General features: G+C 33.8%; 1 protein-coding gene across 1 annotated transcript in view; it reads left to right on the top strand.

The window, feature by feature from the left end:
* The window catches only part of BRIP1 (BRCA1 interacting helicase 1), a 178,746-nt gene that overhangs the window by 148,625 nt on the left and 10,878 nt on the right, over positions 1-19,243 (top strand). The window contains 1 exon segment of the mRNA XM_067022117.1: positions 11,751-11,863. Coding sequence (XP_066878218.1) covers positions 11,751-11,863 — 113 coding nt within the window.

The raw sequence follows: 19,243 nt of genomic DNA, 5'->3' as shown, positions 1-19,243 counted from the left end.
AATGTCAAAGCTTTGACTCTAAACCGTGTACTTTTTCCATTATATCTCCTTTCCTCAAAAAAAAAAAAATATATATATATACATATATATATTATTTTCTAGAGGTGATAATTCAAGCATTTTCAGGTTTATCTGGATAATATTTTATTATGGATAGCCTAACTAAATTGCAACAAAGACTATTTTTCTTTAAAAAAATTTTAAACTTAGTCCTTTACAGAATAAGCATATATTGTTGTTTCGTTGTTTCTTGCATGTCTTAAAGTATTAACTGTCTTTTTTTTCTTTTAAGAAAAATATTCATTTCTGCTTTTTTCCTGGGCTCTTATCTTGACAAATTATTTTCATAATTAAAAAAAAACCACTAAGATCTAATGCTCCATACTGACAGATGTTTCTGCATTATTATTATCTAAAGACTTTATTCAGAATTGCTTGAATGTTACTGTGTTACCAATAAACTATTCTGGGCTAGTAGCTAAATTGTTATAACCACTTGAGGTTGAATATGTTGAGAGCAAGAGATGCTTGATTTGAGGGGAATATATTTTGTTTTTTTTTTATATTTGAAATTTTTAGGCTGTTTATTTCAACAGTGTCAATTTATGACACAAAGTATAACAGGCTTCTCTGCAAAAAGTGTCTTATTCAGAGCAACCTTCAAGCATATGTGAGATAAGTTATATTATTGTTACTATGTCTGTTACTATGTCTTGATTCTTATTTCTTGGTAGATTACTGTGGTCACCTCCTAGTGTAGTGTAACAAGGAGAGTAAGTAACAATTGAAAACCATTTGCAGAGTGTGTGTTTGTGTGTGTGTGTGCATGTGTGTATTTAAGTCTAAAAGGGAGCCTGGCTTCTTAGCTCTTGGCAGAAATCCATTTTTCCCCATTTAAAACAATATATATACTATATTTGGTTAACTTGATGTTTCAGAAATTTTGAAAATATGCCAGATGAAATAAAACCAGCTATATTCCTTTTATCTAGCTAACTTATTTCATATACAAGCTCTTATGCTGAGTTTAGAACTCTAACCATTGGAATTTATATTGTGATACACTGATAAAAGTGTTTACACTGTAATGATATGTAGCAATAAATGTCTAATGCACAGTCTCTGTCTTCCAGATTGGTTTGCTATAAATGTTTACATTTTAGAATCTGTACCTTGAGTGTTTGCTAGACAAATGTGTTTATTTTTCTGAGGCAAAGTTTTCTTAATATTTTTAATTAGTAAGTTTAGCTGATCATTTGTTCTTAGTCTTATTTCCAGGCTTGAACTTTTGACATAAAGCTTACATACAAGAAAATAAAAGTATATTCTGTCTATATTGATTGCTTTTAGGAAAGCATTTATTACTGAAATCATAATACATATGTATACGAATTGGGACAAATTCCACCATCTTTCATATGAGGCAGTAGTAAAGAGATGCCTTTATAGTTCCAGCTCATATTTATCACACCATTTATTTCTTCAGAAGCTACTTATAAAACTTGTAAAAAGCTACTCTTGTACAGAGCTATTTAAAGCTGTTGGGTTTGACTAAGTGGAAAAAATAATATTCAAAATTGTGACTTAAATTTTTGTTGACATATGCAATATGATCCTTTTGGTTATTTTATGTATACTACTGCTATCAGTACTATACTACTTATACTGTCTCCAATAAAACCGAGTCATTGGAGGACTTAAGGAACTTACTATTTGATCTCAAGCACTTTGTAATGTCAAAATCAGAATCCAAACCCATATATCTGCTTGAATACTATATGGGTATTTTAACATAATTCCCCAAGTCCCGCTTCAGTCTTGATTATCTGTCTTTGCTATTCAGGATCTCATCTCTACTGATATCAGGTTAGCCTGTGATGCAGAGATATTTTCAGCTGTCTAGAAACTACCATATTAAGGGTGTTTTTCATTTTGTGTGAATGTTGAACTCCAGTTATGAAAAAATGTTTTGTGAATCAGTGTAGCATCTGAACCAATGGGTTACAAACACAAGCTGCTACAGGAGTTAAATAGATTATTTAAATGAGTGAGCTAGTTGAGAGTTGGCATGGGCCTTCAGTTTGCAACCTCTGATGAAATAGTTTGCCTTCTCTCTGCTGTTCACATACTCCTCCAAAATTACACATACACTAATTTATTGGGGATGGGGAGCAAGTGGTTTAAACTCCTTCCAGAGTGTACAATTAAATATAGCTTTCTATTTTAGGAAAGCCTTGTAAAATGTATTTGAAAAGTAATATTAACTGGTTTAAAAGATCATCTTTCCAAACCACACTTGAGCTCACTTTATGGTGTTTACTTTCTGTCAAAACTTAGAAAAAACATTCACAGTTAACTTCCATAACATAAAATGTCTGTCTCATTAGTCATTAAAGAAGCATTGGTCAACAGGTATAATGCTATTAGCCTGTATAGCTAATGTGAATGTGGACATGACCTCCCAAATAGATCAAAGACTAATCTCTTTGACAGTTACAAGATGGCAGAGCTTGCCATGGGCCTTTTGCTGCTGCACATTGAAACTGTTTGTTTGGAAAGTATGCCTGAGGGATGAGAGTCTGTTTATAAGGATGAGCAGGTAAAAGTAAAATGTTGTCTTTTGACATTTCAACTAATCCCTTCTAGCCTTTGGTTTACTTAACATTTAGGCTATTTGCTGGCAGGAGAAACTGGCTTTTTCACATATGCTTTATGTCATTTTAAATTGGGCATTGATTTTCGTACCTGATAATTCCTAAGTGTACAATGAAATAGATTCTGATGTCATTAAAAAGAGGTGTACTGTCTTTCTACATTTTCCAAACCCTTAGTTTTGCTTTCCCTAATTAAATGTGCTCACCCAAAGACAATTTTTAAATTTATTTTTAAAAATCTGCTTCTTTATATAATAAAAAATATTTCAAAGTTAGCCTTTATATATATTTACTTTCAAAAGTTTTTTTTTCTTTACTTTTTACCTAAAATAATTTCCTAGGTAAAATATCGGCAGTAATTTAAAGGCCATTTGGATTGTAAAAATTATTTGAAAATTTACAAGAAGTTGAAATAATGTAGTCATACATAAAAGTTAATTCATTTTAATGAAAAATAAAAGACCAAGGACAGAGAATTTTGTTTATTTAATCTAATATTTGCTATATTACCTCTAAATATTTCATTTATTACTAATATTTCCTAAAGCAACTGTTGTCATAGGCAGAGTGATCATTATAAAGTATTTGTTTCAACATGGTATAGTAAATTTTGAAAATCCTTAAGCTATTATGTCTGACAAAGGGTAAATGCAAATTTGGGGGAGAGGAAATAATGTTAATATAGAGAAATGCTTAGTTACATTTTGAGAGATAAGTAGGAAATGTATAGTTGGATAGAATTTTTAAGTATTCTTCTAATCTCTAAATATTATAATATACTTTATTGCTGAATTGTAGGTTATTTTTTTTAATATTACCTAATATTTCCTGTGGTGCCATATTATTCATTATACTACTTTAAAAAGCATAGTCTATGACGCTTAAAGGAAAGTTTACTTTATATTCAAGTTATAAAGTTTTAATTTAGAAATTTTACAGGTTCTTTTGAGGGGATATAAAATAAAATGTCTTATATGCCAATTTGAAAGCTACTTGTCAGAAGTGTACATATATATATATATATATATATATATATATGTCAGAAGGTTAATAGTATTATAGAGTGTTTTGAAACGGTTTTGTTTTCTCTTAAGTAGTTTTACAACTTCTTAAAACTGTAAATTGTTAATTTATCTTGAAAGTCTGAAATTTTTTCAAGAAAATAACTTTATACCTTTGATTAGGCTTCTACTACAAAAATATACTATTTGATAAATACTTGCCCAGAAATACCACATAGGGGATCTTTAAAAGCTGACTGACTGAAAAGAACAATTCCTACTGTTTCACATTGGATTAACTAGTTGCTAGGAGTTATAGTCAATTTGTGAACTTACAATGCTAGCAGTTTGTTATGTGAATAAATTGTTGTCATTAAATTTGAGAACCATTTTTTATTTTAATTAGATTTTAATACTCATTCCATTTTTAAATAGGAGAAAGCCACAACAGAATTGACTTACCTAAGATCTCACTCAGAGAAGCTGTAGGGTGTCCTGACTCTGGGGTTTTAACTCTTAAGAGAGCAAGCTCTGGAGACAGACAGACTAGATTCAAATCCCAGCTTTACTACTTACATACTGGATCACCTTCCACATGTTACTTAATTTTTTAAAACTTATTTTTCTAGTCTGTAAAATGAGGTAACAGTACCTACTTTTTAAGATTGTTAGGAGGATTAAATGAGATAATAATACCTATTAAGCACTGCACTGTGCATGGAATGTTATATCAGCTTGACAGATATTGTTATCATTTATTATTAAGATCTTTGGTTCCCCACTTTTCCAATTTTAACTTTCTGATTAGCTAACTCATTATCAATTTCTATTCTTGGTTTATAAATTATTTCTTTAACATGGCTTGAGCCAAGTTTATCTTCTTCCTTAAACATACTTTTCTTTTTGTCTTCTCTTGGGTTACTGGATTCCTTCTCTCAGTGGCTGGAAACTTTGGAGTCATTTTTGACTTTTCCCGCTTTAGTAAACCCACATCTACTTTGTCACTCAAATTCTGTAACTCCACAATGTATTATGAACCGGGTCTCTTTTCCATTCCCTTTGGCTTTCCAGGTAAGGCCCTCACTACTCGCCCTCACTACTCTTGTATCAAATTCATAGCATGTCCTCATTTCTCAACTCCTCTTTTATACATTGTAATCAAAGTTAATATTCTAGCACTTATATTTACTTGATGGCCATTTGTACTCATTTGTTTCTGTTCTCGTAATCTCTTGCTGGGCAGAAAATATTTTTAACTTGTCTTTGTATTCCTAGTGCGTATCACAGATACCTTACACACAGCCAAAACTATAAATATTGATTGGAATTAGTATTATTATTATTATTATTTTTTTTTTTTAATTTTTTTTTTATTTTTTTGCGGTATGCGGGCCTCTCACTGCTGTGGCCTCTCCCGTTGCGGAGCACAGGCTCCGGAGGCGCAGGCCTAGCGGCCATGGCTCACGGGCTTTGTTGCTCCACGGCATGTGGGATCTTCCCGGACCAGGGCACGAACCCGTGACCCCTGCATCGGCAGGCGGATTCTCAACCACTGCGCCACCAGGGAAGCCCAGTATTATTTTTAAGTTACCCAAAATTTCTTCTTTTCATTACATCAGTGTTTATACTTTAAATGCATATTTTTAATGTTTCTACAGCATTCTTTTTTATTTAGTTTCTTTTTTTTAAGCTTTATTGAGGCATAATTGACTCTATAGCTTTCTTGAGAGCAGCTTAAAACATAGCTCCCTTTTTTCATTCAGTTAGTGTATGAAAAATGTGAAATCATAATACATAATTTTCTTTCACTCAAAACTTGCATTTTCTACCAACGTTGTAAATTATACTTTAGTAAAAAAAAACCTCATTTTTTTACAGGAAAAAGCTCATTAACATATATTTGAATAGGTCAGTCTGATTTGTGTATACCATACATTCTGACCTTGTATAAAAGTAGTTCACTTTTGAGATGACGTAATTTTAAAGATTTTTATGAAGACCAGATGAAGGCTGGGTATGTGGTACCCTTTGGTGTGACATTTCTTTTAATAGGAATGTAGTTTTATACCCTGTAATTAATTATGAGTCTTTTTGAAAGGGATATGATTATAATATCAAATTCAAGGACTAGATAGCAGAATTTATTATGATTTCTGTTCCAGAAAAGAAGCAGAAGTTTAATTTAACACAGTCTCTGTGTGTTATTACCTAGATAGAAAATGAACGTAGATTTGGTCACTCGGAAAAGTGAGAAATTCTTGATGTCCTTTAACAGTGGAGCATTTGAGTCAATAAATATTGTATCAAATGCATTAGTAGTGTTTCAACTCTGATTTTTAAATTTGTTTAGATCATCACTGACTGCTTTTTATTTATTTATTTATTTTATTTTTGGCTGTGTTGGGTCTTCATTGCTGTTCATGGGCTTTCTCTAGTTGCAGCGAGTGGGGGCTACTCTTCTTTGCAGTGCGTGGGCTTCTCATTGCAGTGGCTTCTCTTGTTGCAGAGCATGGGGTCTAAGCACGCAGGCAGGCTTCAGTAGTTTTGTCTCATGGGCTCTAGGGCGCAGGCTCAGTAGTTGTGGCACATGGACTTAGTTGCTCAGAGGCATGTGGGATCTTCCCGGACCAGGGCTTGAACATGTGTCCCCTGAATTGGCAGGCGGATTCTTAACCACTGTGACACCAGGGATGTCCCTCTGACTGCTTTTTTATGCTTTGATTCTTTTACACCAACCAGTGTCTATTATGTGTATGAAGTTATTTTGCTCCAGTTGATGTGTTTCATTATTTCTATTGATCTGTCTTAATATTTACTGACTAATTCTTCTGCCTTCTCCAATATGCTGTTAAACCCATCCAATGAATTTTTTTTTAAAGTCACCATATTTTTCAGTTGTAGAATTTCTATTTGGGTCTTTTTTATATTTCCATTTCTCTGCTGAGATTCTCCAAAGTTCAGTCGTTAAACCATATGTTTTTAAGTTATTTAAATATATTTATAACAGCTACTTTAAAGTCTTTGTCTGCTAATTCCAATAGCTGAGCCCTTTCTAGATTGGTTTCTATTGACTGCCTGTTTTTCCTTGATTATGGATCATCTTTCTAGTAATTTCTATTGTATAGAAATTATACAACTTCTGTTGTATAGAAACAAAAATACATTCTTGTTTTTGTAGGTAGTTCAATTAGTAGGTGATCATCTTCAACTTATATGGACACGATTTGACAGTATATTAGGGGAGATCTGGGAAAAGCTCAAAGTACAGTCTTTAAATTCTGTTTCCCCTGTGGTTCTTGTCAGAGTTTGGTTTAAGTCTTTTTGGGGGCTAGTTTAAAATTGGTATTGCTCTATATTGTGGTCCTTATTCCTAACGTGACACCTGGCCATTTGTATGTGTGTGTTTGTGTTTTACTTGAATTTTTATTTAAAATACATATCTTGGCTAAATTTCTATGTCAAAACATATAGATCTATTTCTTTCTATATGATAGCCCAATATTTATCTCAGAATAATTGTAGTATATTTCATTGATCCACTTGATGTATATTTAGGTTGTTTCTTAATTTTCTTCAATAGAAAGATGCAGTGAATATTCTCGTACATATTATCTATCTGTACTTATTGGAAAATATAAATACATTTGGTAAATATTTGTCAGTATTCTACAGACAAAAACAATGGAAATGTTAAATTTGCATTTCTTGGTTTACTAGTAAAGTTGAGCATCTTTTCATGTGGGTTACCAGCCATTTATCATTCATCTTTGATGACTTGCTTTCTCACAGATTATTTACTTTTAATAGTTAAATTTTGTCATTGATTGTGTATGAGTTCAATGTATATTAGTTAACAGAACTTTTTCTCCAGGTTTTCATTTGGCTTTCAATGTTATTTATGGTATTTTGAGGCCATGAAAGGTTTTTACTAGGGAAATAAGAGGTCCATCTTTCCAAAACCAGGATCAAGGCCAGCAGAAAGTTTGCCACAACACTGTATGGACCTCTTCCCCACCCCGCCCTCCAGTTTCTTTGAGATATAATTGACAAATAAAAATTCCATATATTTAAGGTGTAAAATGTGGTGACTTAATATATATTGTAAAATTACTGTAATCAGGTTAATTAACACAACCATCACCTCACATAGTTAACCATTTTTTCATCGTATGATGAGAACACTTAAGGTCTTAGCATATTTCAAGTATACAGTACATTACTATTGGGTATAGTCACCATGCTATACATTCAAATCCCAGAATTTACTCATCTTATAACCAAAAGTCACTGATAATTTATACTCTTTAACCAGTATCTCCCCATTTCCTCCACCCCTCACCTACTGCCAACCACCATTCTACTCTTGGGTTCAATGTGTTTAACAGTTTTAGATGCCACGTATAAGTGAGGTCATGGCTGTGTTTCTCTGTCTGGCTTATTTCACTTAGTATAATATACTCCAGGTTCAGGACTTCTGCTCATTTTTTAATCAGGTTTTCTTTTGTTTTTTCCTTTTTTTTTGTGGGGAAGTGTGTTGGTTTTGCATGAGTTCCTTATGTATTTCGGATATAAACCTCTTATCAGATTATGGTTCTCCTGTTCCGTAGGTTGTCTTTTCATTTTGTTGATTGTTTCTTTTTCTGTGTAGAAATGTTTTAGTTTAATGTAGTCCCACTTGTTTATTTTTGCTTTTGTTGCCTGTGCTTTTGTTGTCATATACAAAAATCGTTGCTGAGACCCAGGAGCTTTTTCCTGTTTTCTTCTAGGAGTGTTATGGTCTCAGAGCATACATTTAAATCTTCAATTCATTTAGAGTTGATTTTTATATATGGTATAAGGATCCAGTTTCATTCTTTGGCATGCAGAGATCCAGTTTTCCCACCACCATTCCTAAAGAGACTACCTTTCCCCATTGTCTATTCTTGGTGCCCTTGTTGAAGATTAGTTAAACATATATGCATGGGTTTATTTCTGAATTCTCTCTTCTGTTCCATTGGCCTGAGTGTCTGATTTTATGCTGGTACCATACTGTTTTGATTACTAAAGTTTTATAATATATTTTGAAATCAGGAAATGTGTTGCCTCCAGCTTTGTTCTTCCTTCTTAACATTGCTCTGGCTATTCGGGATCTTTTGTGTTTCCATACAAATTTTAGAATTCTTTTTTCTATTTCTGTAAAAAATGTCACTTGGATTTTGATAGAGGTTTTACTGGATCTATAGATCATTTTGGGTAAAAAGGACATTTTAACAATACTAATTATTCTAATCCATAAACAGGATCTTTCCTCTTTTATTTGTGTTTCTTCAATTTCTTTCATCAGTGTTTCATAGTTTTTAGTGTAAAGATTTTTCACTTCCTTAGTTAAATTTATTCTAAAGTATTTTATTCTTTTTGATGCTATCATAAATGGGATTGTTTTCCTAAGTTCTTGGATAGTTTGTTGTTAGTGTTTAGGAACACAACTGATTTTTGTATCCTGAAACCTTACTGAATTCATTTATTAGTTCTAAGAGTTTTTTGGTGGATCTTTAGGCTTTTCTACATATAAGATCACGTATCTGCAGACAGACAGCTTTCATTCTTCTCTGTTTTGGATGCCTTTTATTACTTTTTCTTCCCTAATTGCTCTGACTAAGACTTTTAATACTTTGTTGAATAGAAGTGGTAAGAGTGGGCACCTCTGTCTCATTCCTGACCTTAGAGGAAAAGCTTTTAGCTCTTCACTATTAAGTGTGCTCTTTCTGTGGGCTTGTCTATATGACCTTTAGTATATGGAGGTATGTTTCCTCTATGCCTAATGTTTGAGAATTTTTATCATGAAAGGATGTTGAATTTTGTCAAGTGCTTTTACTGCATCTACTGAGATAATGTGATTTTTATCTTTCATTTTGTTATAGTGGTGTATCACATTTATTGATTTATTTATGTTGAACCAATGTGTATTTCAGGGATAAATCCCACTTGATCATGGTGTATAATCCTTTTACTGTGCTGTTGAATTCAGTTTTGTTGTTTTTGTTGTTACTGAGGATTTTTGCCACTATGTTTATCAGGATATTGGCCTGTAATTTTCTCTTTTTAAAGTCCCTACATGGCTTTGTTTTGAGAATAATGCTGACCTCTTTAAACGAATTTGGAAGTGTTCCCTCCTCTTCAGTATTTCAAAGGCATTTGAGAAGAACTGGTTAATTCTTCCTTAAATGCTTAGTAGAATTTCAGTCTCACCAATGAAGTTATCTGGTCCTGAGCTTTTCTTTGTTTGGGAGGTTTTTGATTACTGCTTTAATGTCCTTACTTGTTATAGGTCTGTTCAGATTTTTTATATCTTTATGATTATTCTTGGTAGGTTGCTTGTTTCTAGGAATTTATCCATTTCTTGTAAATTATCCATTTTTTTCACATATAATTGTTCATAGTAGTCTCTTAGGGTTCATTGTATTTCTGTAGTATCAACTGTAATCTATGCTTTCATTTGTAATTTTATTTGAGTCCTTTTTTTTGCTTAATTAATTAGCAAAAGTATATCAGTTATTTATCTTTAAAAAAAACTCTTAGTTTCATTGATTTTTTTTTAGTCGTTTTTTTCTGGCCTGTTTCATATATTTTTGCTCTCATCTTAATTTCCTTCCTTCTGCTGAGATTAGTTTGTTCTTTTTTCTAGTTTCTTAAGATGTAAAGTTATGTTGTTTATCTGAAGTCTTTGTTTTTTTCTTGATGTAGAAATTTTTTGCTATAAACTTCTCTCTTAGAACTGCTTTTGTTACATCCCATAGTTTTGGTTTGTTGTGTTTCCATTTTCATTTGTATTGAGATACTTTTTAAAAAATATATTTATTTATTTATTTTACTTTTGGCTGCATCGGGTCTTAGTTGTGGCACGTGGGATCTTCCTTGCAGCATGTGGGATCTTTCACTGCAGTGTGCAGTCTCTTCATTGCGGCACTCGCGCTTCTCTCTGTTTGCAGTGCGTGGGCTCCAGAGCACATGGGCTCTCTAGTTGCAGCATGGGCTCTCTAGTTGCAGCGCACATACTCAGTAGTTGCGGCACGTGGGCTTAGTTGCCCTGTGGCATGTGGGATCTTAGTTCCCCAACCAGGGATTGAACCCGTGTCACCTGCATTGAAAGGCAGATTCTCAACCACTGGACCACCAGGGATGTCCCTCAAGATACTATTTGATTTCTCTCTTGATTTCTTCTTTGACCCATTGGTTGTTCGGGTGCATGTTCTTTACTTTCCACATATTTGTGAATATTTCAGTTTTCCTCACGTTATTAATTTCTTACCGTTGTGGTTGGAAAAAATACTTGATGTAATTTCAGTCTTAAATTTCTTAAGACTTATTTTGTGGCCCAACATATAATCTATCTTGGAGAATGTTCCATGTGCACTTGAGAAGAGAAGAACGTGTATTCTATGCTGTAGATTTAAACCAAGTCATAACAATAATTAACATTAAATGTAAATGGTCTAAACATCCCAATTACAAAGCAGAGGCTTTTTAAAAGCAGAGGCTTTTATCCAGCCTATCAGGCTAGATAAACATAAAACACTGAACTATTGATATATGTTTCAACATGAATGAATTCCAAAATCATGCTAAATGAAAAAAGATAGACACTAATGATTACATACTGTATAATAACATTTACATAGAATTATAAAAAAGGCAAAACAGAAAGTAGACCATTGGTTGACAGGGTCAGCAATAAAGGAAATTGCCTGAAGAGGGATAGGAAGGAGTTTTTAGGTAGTGAAAATATTCTAAATTATGATTGTGGTGGTGGTTACATGACTATACATTTATTAAAATTTATCTACATGTACATTGAAAGTTTGTGAATTTTGTTGTATATAAATTATTTCTCAATAAAACTGATTGACATCACACAGCTAATTAATTAAGTTCATGTAGGCATTTAGGAAATGTAAAGATGAATAGAAATGTTTTAAATGAACTGAAAAAAGTTTAGTACTGAAAAACAAATCTTTCTACCCTAATTAAGTGATACTCAAAATGTTAGAAGTCAATGAGTTTTTAAATGAGCTTTAATTACCTACTATATTTTTTAAATATATTTTTAAATTATTAGGTTGAACTAAAGCGACAATATAATGACCAGCATTCAAAATTAAGAGGTCTTTTACCAGGTCGTCAGTGGTACGAAATTCAAGCATACAGGGCCTTAAACCAGGCCCTAGGTAGGTAAGTGGAGTGAAATTTAATGTAATATTACTGTAATATTATCTCTGACCAGAACTATTTGTAGAGCTAGTCTTGCTACTTTATTCCTTATTATAAAGTTGATGGAATTTTATTTCACTAGAACCCTGGGAACTGGTATATTTTCAGTGATAGATGTCAGAAGTGAAAGTTGAAATAGTCAATAGAATAAATGAAACCCAAAATAAAACTCAATATTTGCTAAAGTTTAAAGATTTATAATTGGTCAGTGAGTGTGCAACAGAGTGCTCAGTAGATATTTATAGAAGCTCACCACCAAACAATAAAATTTTATCTTTTGAACATCAGAACCTAAATGATGATTTTATGGGTAAAAAGCAAACCATTTAAGAAGAGTTAAAATAAACTGTGTTCATGGTAGTAAAGAATTCACACCAACTAACAGTAAAATTTAATTATAATACTCTTTTTTCTAAAGATTCTGGTCCATTAAGATTTGTGCTTTGTGGAACTAGTTTTTAAATCACCATTTTATACCATAATTTCACAGGACATCAACACTTTAAATTTATAAACACTATAATTCTTAGATTATTTATAATCTAACATTTTATGTTCTCTATTTATGAAATTATAATTAGTTTAACCATATAATAGTTTTTTCCTGTGAAGCTGTACAAATAAAATTCAGATAATTCAAATAGAAGAACACAGGTTAAGAGTAAAATCATGAAAATATGGCCATTTGACACGTTTTCAGTTCAGCCAGAAGACCCACAGCTAACCATTATCTGCCCTAACCAATCTAGAAATTGGACTTTTCTCAAGTGTCTTGTTTACTCACATTAGCTCTTTTAAACATAAGCAGACCAGCTTGCATTTGAGTTCAGATTTACATATGCTGATGACATGACTGCAACAGCTGGATTTAAGTCCCAGAACACATCACCCACTCCCCTCCCCATCATTTCAGAATGATATTCTGCAGTTGTTTCTCTTCAAACTGAATGATTCAGTTCTATGTTTAACCTACTGCCCTTCTCTGCCTAGAAATCCCACTGGTACTTGGCAACAGGTTTCACTGGAAATTGTTCTTGAAGCATTTCATGTACTTACTTTCTCTCCCTGTTGATTGACCTGTTTGTTTTATTTTAATATTCAGCAAATAGTTTCTAGGGGAGCCTGAATATTTGTTTTAAAATTCTTGCCTTTTAGTCACTAGGCTTAATTTCAGGAAAATAAATATTTTTACCTCAGTTGATTATTTTTTCTCTTAATATAAGCAATGCCTTGAATTTTAAGAAACCATTTGAAGCAAAAGTACATTTGTATCCTATTTTGTCATTTATAAACCTTTTCTACATATATTAAACAGGTTGTGAAAGATGAAATTACTTGTCTAATGTCACATAGCTACTAAATGCACCTTCATGTCTTGACACCACCCACCTACATTTAAAACCTTAAGACTTGCTTTTTCATCCTTAAGCCTACCTGTATCCACTAAAATTCTTACTATTAAATATAAACATCTCACTATTAAACTGTTAAATGTACCATATCCTTTCATTATTCTTTGCCTTGACATACAAGTTACCATACAATTCATTTGTCAGGTTTACCAATCAAAACCTAGTTGAAGAGGTCATGTCCTTAATGAAGACTTTTTTATTTCTCCGATTAGAGTTATTTAATCCTTAGGAAACCCATAGCACTTTATACTTATCTCTGTTATAGCATATATCTCATTGTTTTGGAGTAGCCTGTTTATCTATCTGTCTCCTTCCCTAAACATGTATTAGACATATCTATCTGTCTCCTTCCCTAAACATGTATTTTTTCATTCTCAGCAACCAACTGTGCCTCATCTTGGGACATAGATGCACAATAAGTACTTGTTGAATTAGTGAAAAATGCCAGGTTCGGTGCTTTTCCAGCTATACCATGTTGGCCAGAGAGCTTCTAGAGCTTCAAAACATACTTTTCAAGAATTTCAGAAAAAGCATGTGGTTATAATATTGATGTAGAATACTATAGTTTCAGTATTTTATTAATTAAAAAGAAAGTGGATAGCCCAACTGTCATTGTACTGATTTTCAGGGAAACAGTATCAACACGTAGCAACTTATTCCAAAGAAACATCCACTAAAAAAATTCAAGTGAATGTTTTACATCATTTGATAAAACTCATGATGTGTATTGATTGACATGAAAGGTGCTTATACTAATGCACTGTTCTTATAAGGGATATGTCTAGAAGGACTAAAGTAAGCAGAAACAAATTGAGTTTAAAAAAATGTTATCTTGGGCTTCCCTGGTGGCACAGTGGTTGAGAGTCCGCCCGACAATGCTGGGGGCGCGGGTTCGTGCCCCGGTCCGGGAAGATCCCACATGCCGCGGAGCGGCTGGGCCCGTGAGCCATGGCCGCTGGGCCTGCGCGTCCGGAGCCTGTGGTCCGCAATGGGAGAGGCCACAACAGTGAGAGGCCTGCGTACCACAAAAAAAAATAAAAATAAAAAAATAAAATTAGAAATGAAAAAGGAGAAGTTACAACAGACACCACAGAAATACAAAGCATCCTAAGAGACTGCTACAGGCAACTCTATGCCAATAAAATGGACAACCTGGAAGAAATGGGCAAATTCTTAGAAAGGTATAACCTTCCAAGACTGAACCTGGAAGAAACAGGAAATATGAACAGACCAATCACAAGTAATGAAATTGAAACTGTGACTAAAAATCTTCCAGCAAACAAAAGTCCAGGACCAGATGGCTTCACAGGTGAATTCTATGAAACATTTAGAGAAGAGCTAACACCCATTCTTCTCAAACTCTTCCATTCCAAAAAATTGCAAAGGAAGGAAAACTCCCAAACTCATTCTGTGAGGCCACCATCACCCTGATACCAAAACCAGACAAAGATACTACAAAAAGAGAAAATTACAGACCAATATCACTGATAAGTTTACATGCAAAAATCCTCAACAAAATACTAGCAAACAGAATCTAACAACACATTAAAAGGATCATACACCATGATCAAGTGGGATTTATCCCAGAGATGTGAGGATTCTTCAGTATACGCAAATCAATCAGTGTGATACACCATATTAACAAATTGAAGAATAAAAACATATGATCATCTCAATAGATGCAGAAAAAGCTTTTCACAAAATTCAACACCCATTTATGATAAAAACTCTACAGATAGTGGGCATAGAGGGAACCTACCTCAACATAATAAAGGCCATATATGACAAACCCACAGGAAACTTCATTCTCAATGGTGAAAAACTAAAAACATTTCCTGTAAGATCAAGAGCAAGACAAGGATGTCCACCCTCACCACTATTATTCAACATAGTTTTGGAAGTCCTAGCCATGGCAATCAGAGAAGAAAAAGAAATAAAAGGAATACAAATTGGAAAAGGATCAATAAAACTGTCACTGTTAGTAGATGACATGATACTATACATAGAGAATCCTAAAGATGCCACCAGAAAACTACTAGAGCTAATCAATGAATTTGGTAAAGTTGCAGGATACAAAATTAATGCACAGGAGTCTCTTGCATTCCTATACACTAATGATTAAAAATCTAAAAGAGACATTAAGGAAACACTCCCATTTACCATTGCAACAAAAAGAATAAAATACCTAGGAATAAACCTACCTAGGGAAACAAAAGGTCTGTATGCAGAAAACTATAAGACACTGATGAAAGAAATTAAATATGATACAAACCAATGGAGAGATATCCCATGTTCTTGGATTGGAAGAATCAATATTGTGAAAATGACTATACTACCCAAAGCAATCTACAGATTCAGTGCAATACCTATCAAATTACCAATGGCATTTTTTACAGAACTAGAATAAAAAATCTTAAAGTTTGTATGGAGAGACACAAAAGACCCCAAGTAGCCAAAGCAGTCTTGAGGAAAAAAATGGAGCTGGAGGAATCAGACTCCCTGACTTCAGACTATACTACAATGCTACAGTAATCAAGACAATATGGTACTGGCACAAAAGCTGAAATACAGATCAATGGGACAGGATAGAATGCCCAGAGATAAACCCACGCATCTATGGTCAACTAATCTATGACAAAGGAGAGAAGGATATACAATGGAGAAAAGACAGTCTCTTCAATAAGTGGTGCTGGGAAAACTGGGCAGCTACATGTAAAAGAATGAAATTAGAACACTCCCTAACACCATACACAAAAATAAACTCAAAATGGATTAGAGACCTAAACGTAAGACCGTGCACTATAAAACTCTTGACATTATAGAGCACTCCACCCAACAATAGCAGAATAAACACAAGGAATATGTACCAATTTAGACAATATCCTGGGTGATAAACTTAAATTTTTTTTTAAGGATTTGAAATCATAGTGTGTTCCTTGACCATGCTGCAAATAAACAAACTAGAAATCAGTAACCGAAAGATAACATAAAAATGTCCAAGTACTTGGAAATTAAGAACATCTTTGAAAATCCATAGGAAAAATAGGATGTCTTAGGAAAATTAGAAAATATTGTGAACTCACCAGAAATGAAAATCATCATATCAAAATTTGTGGACCACAGCTATAGCAGAGCTCACTGGGAAATTTATATTATTAAATGTTTATTTCCAAAAACAAGAAAGATCTCTAATCAGTTATCTAGACTTCTACCTTAAGCTAGAAAAGAAGAGCAAAATAAATGTAAAGCAAACAGAAAAAAAAGAATATAAATCAATGAAACTAAAAAATCAATAAAATCCATTTTTAAAGCAATCAATAAAATCTACTGACTTATAGGTAAACTGACCCAAAGAAAGCCACAAATTGCCAACATCTGGAATAAAAGAGGTGATATTACTACATATCCTGCAGACATTCAAAGGATAATATGGGGAAATTTTTACCTGTCTCAGAGCTCACTTAGGCAGTTGTTTAACTTCACAGCTTCCTGAAACAATGAATGAAAATTGGGACAAATAACAAACTAACTGAAAAGCTTAAAGAGAAAAGCCTGGAAATGAGATGTCCATGGGGGCTTTAAAAGCTCCGACATATTCCTGAGACTCTAGTAGGAATGTTTAGGACTGTGCACATGACCAGGGATGTGCACATGCTCATAAGACCTGAGAAGGTCCTAAGCTCTCCCCTCTGTGTGACCTTGAGGCTCTGCTGAAGCAGGAAGGGAAGACTAAGGTAGAGTTTTTGCCTGCCTGATCAAGGCTCAAAAATGTATCCGAAAACACATGCAAAGCCTCTTGGCAAAGAATGGGAGACTGAGGATTCCAGATATTTAAGGAAATCTTTGTCTAATCATTAGCTGACCACTAAGCTGACTAGCAGCAGTCACACATGACAGAATACAGACTTTACAAACTGATTTCAGAAGTCACAACAACAACAACAGCAGCATCAACAACAGAAATCCTTGGGGAGGGAGGAAGAATCTTATTTCTACAGTTGCCACATTACATTATTTTAAATGTACTCTTTTCAACAAAATTTTGGCATACACAGGGGAGAAAGCAGTCAATAAGAATTATCCCTAAGGGAGTCCAGATGTTGTAGTTAGTATATAAAGCTATTTTAAATATGATCAAGGAACTAAGGAAATTATGTTTAAAGAGCTATAGGGGGCTTCCCTGGTGGCGCAGTGGTTGAGAGTCCGCCTGCCGATGCAGGGGACACGGGTTCGTGCCCCAGTCCGGGAAGATCCCACATGCCATGGAGCGGCTGGGCCCGTGAGCCATGGCCGCTGAGCCTGTGTGTCCAGAGCCTGTGCTCCGCAACGGGAGAGGCCACAACAGTGGGAGGCCCATGTACTGCAAAAAAAAAAAAAAAAAAGAGCTATAGGAAACTATGAGAATGATGTTTCACCAGATGGTGAATATCAATAGTTAGATAGAAATTTTTTAAAAAAGAACCTAATGGAAATTCTGTAGTTGAAACGTACAATAAGTGAAATGAAGAATTTATTAGAGTGGCTCAACAGCAGTTTTGAGCAGGAAGAAGAAAGAATTGGTTTCCAGTCTGAGGAACAGAAAGAAAAAGAATGAAGAATAATTAAGATAGCCTCAGGAACCTGTACAACCCCATCAAGCATACCAACATACACATAAAGAGAGTCTTAGTGGGAGAGAAGAGAGAGAAAGAAACAGAAAGATTTTTTTGAAAAGGTAATGGCTGGAAACTTCCCTAATTTGATGAAAAACATTAATCTACACATCTAAGAAAATCAGAAAACTCCAAGTAGTTTAAACTCAAAGAGATCCATACATAGAAATGTCATGATCAAGCTGTCAAAAGACAGAATCTAGAAAGCAGCAAGAGAAAAACAACTTAATATACAAGGTATCCCAATAATTTAAGCAGATTTCTCACTGGAAACCATGGAGAGAAGAAGGCAGTGAAATGACATGTTTAAAATGCCAAAAGAAAAAGACTGTCAATTGAATCTATATCTAACAAAACTATCCTTCAAAAATTAAGGAGAAAGTAGAACATTTCCAAATAAACAAAAACTGAGAATTAATCTCTAGAAAACTTATTGTACAAGAAATACTAAAGGGAGTCTTTTTCTGGCTGAAATGAAAGGACACTAACCAATAACATATCCACATGAAGAAATAAAGAGCATCTATAAAGGTAATTTCATAGGTAAATATAAAAAACAATATAACTATATTTTAATAACTTTTTCTTCTGTTTGATTTTTGAAAACAACTGCATAAAGCAATAAACTTAAGTCTGTGGTAATAGGCAGTCCCAAAGACGATGTTTAGGTTCAGTTATTCACAGGAGCAGTGATAGATTCAGCATATAGCTATATGCACACCTAGGATTTATTACAGTGAAAGGATACAAAGCAAAAACAGCAAAGGGAATAGGCACATGGGCAAACTCCAGGGGAAGCCAGGTACCATCTTCCAAGGGTCCTCTCTCAATGGAGTCACACAGGGCACACTTAGTTTCCCAGCAATAAATTATGGTAACGTGTGAAATAATAGCCAATCAGAAGAGCTTGTTAGAGACTCAGCACCTGTTTCTTTTATTTGGGCTGGTCGTATTGGCAACGTCTGCCTAACATTTCCCCAAAGTCTAGACTCTCAGAAGCAAAGCAGATGTTCAGCATTAACCATATTTTTCCACAGACATTGTAGACACAGTGAGATTTTCTTCTTAGTTAGTGATTGGAACCCTCCCTGAAATCTAAACACCAACCAAAGGCTACCTTATATGCAGGCCTTTCTAGGGATAAGCAACTTGGCCTGCTGTGTTAACTCTTTTCTGCACAGGTGTACAATGTTTAAAGATATAATTTATATTAAAGTAATAGCACAAGGGTTGGGGGGAAGAAACAGTTATACAGGAGCAGTGTTTTTGTATACTAC

The sequence above is a fragment of the Kogia breviceps genome, chromosome 19 (genome assembly GCF_026419965.1).
Source record: "Kogia breviceps isolate mKogBre1 chromosome 19, mKogBre1 haplotype 1, whole genome shotgun sequence".
In the NCBI taxonomy this organism is placed as follows: Eukaryota; Metazoa; Chordata; class Mammalia; order Artiodactyla; family Physeteridae; genus Kogia; species Kogia breviceps.
Note: the sequence above shows the minus strand (reverse complement) of the source record. Positions and strands in the feature narration are given on the sequence as shown.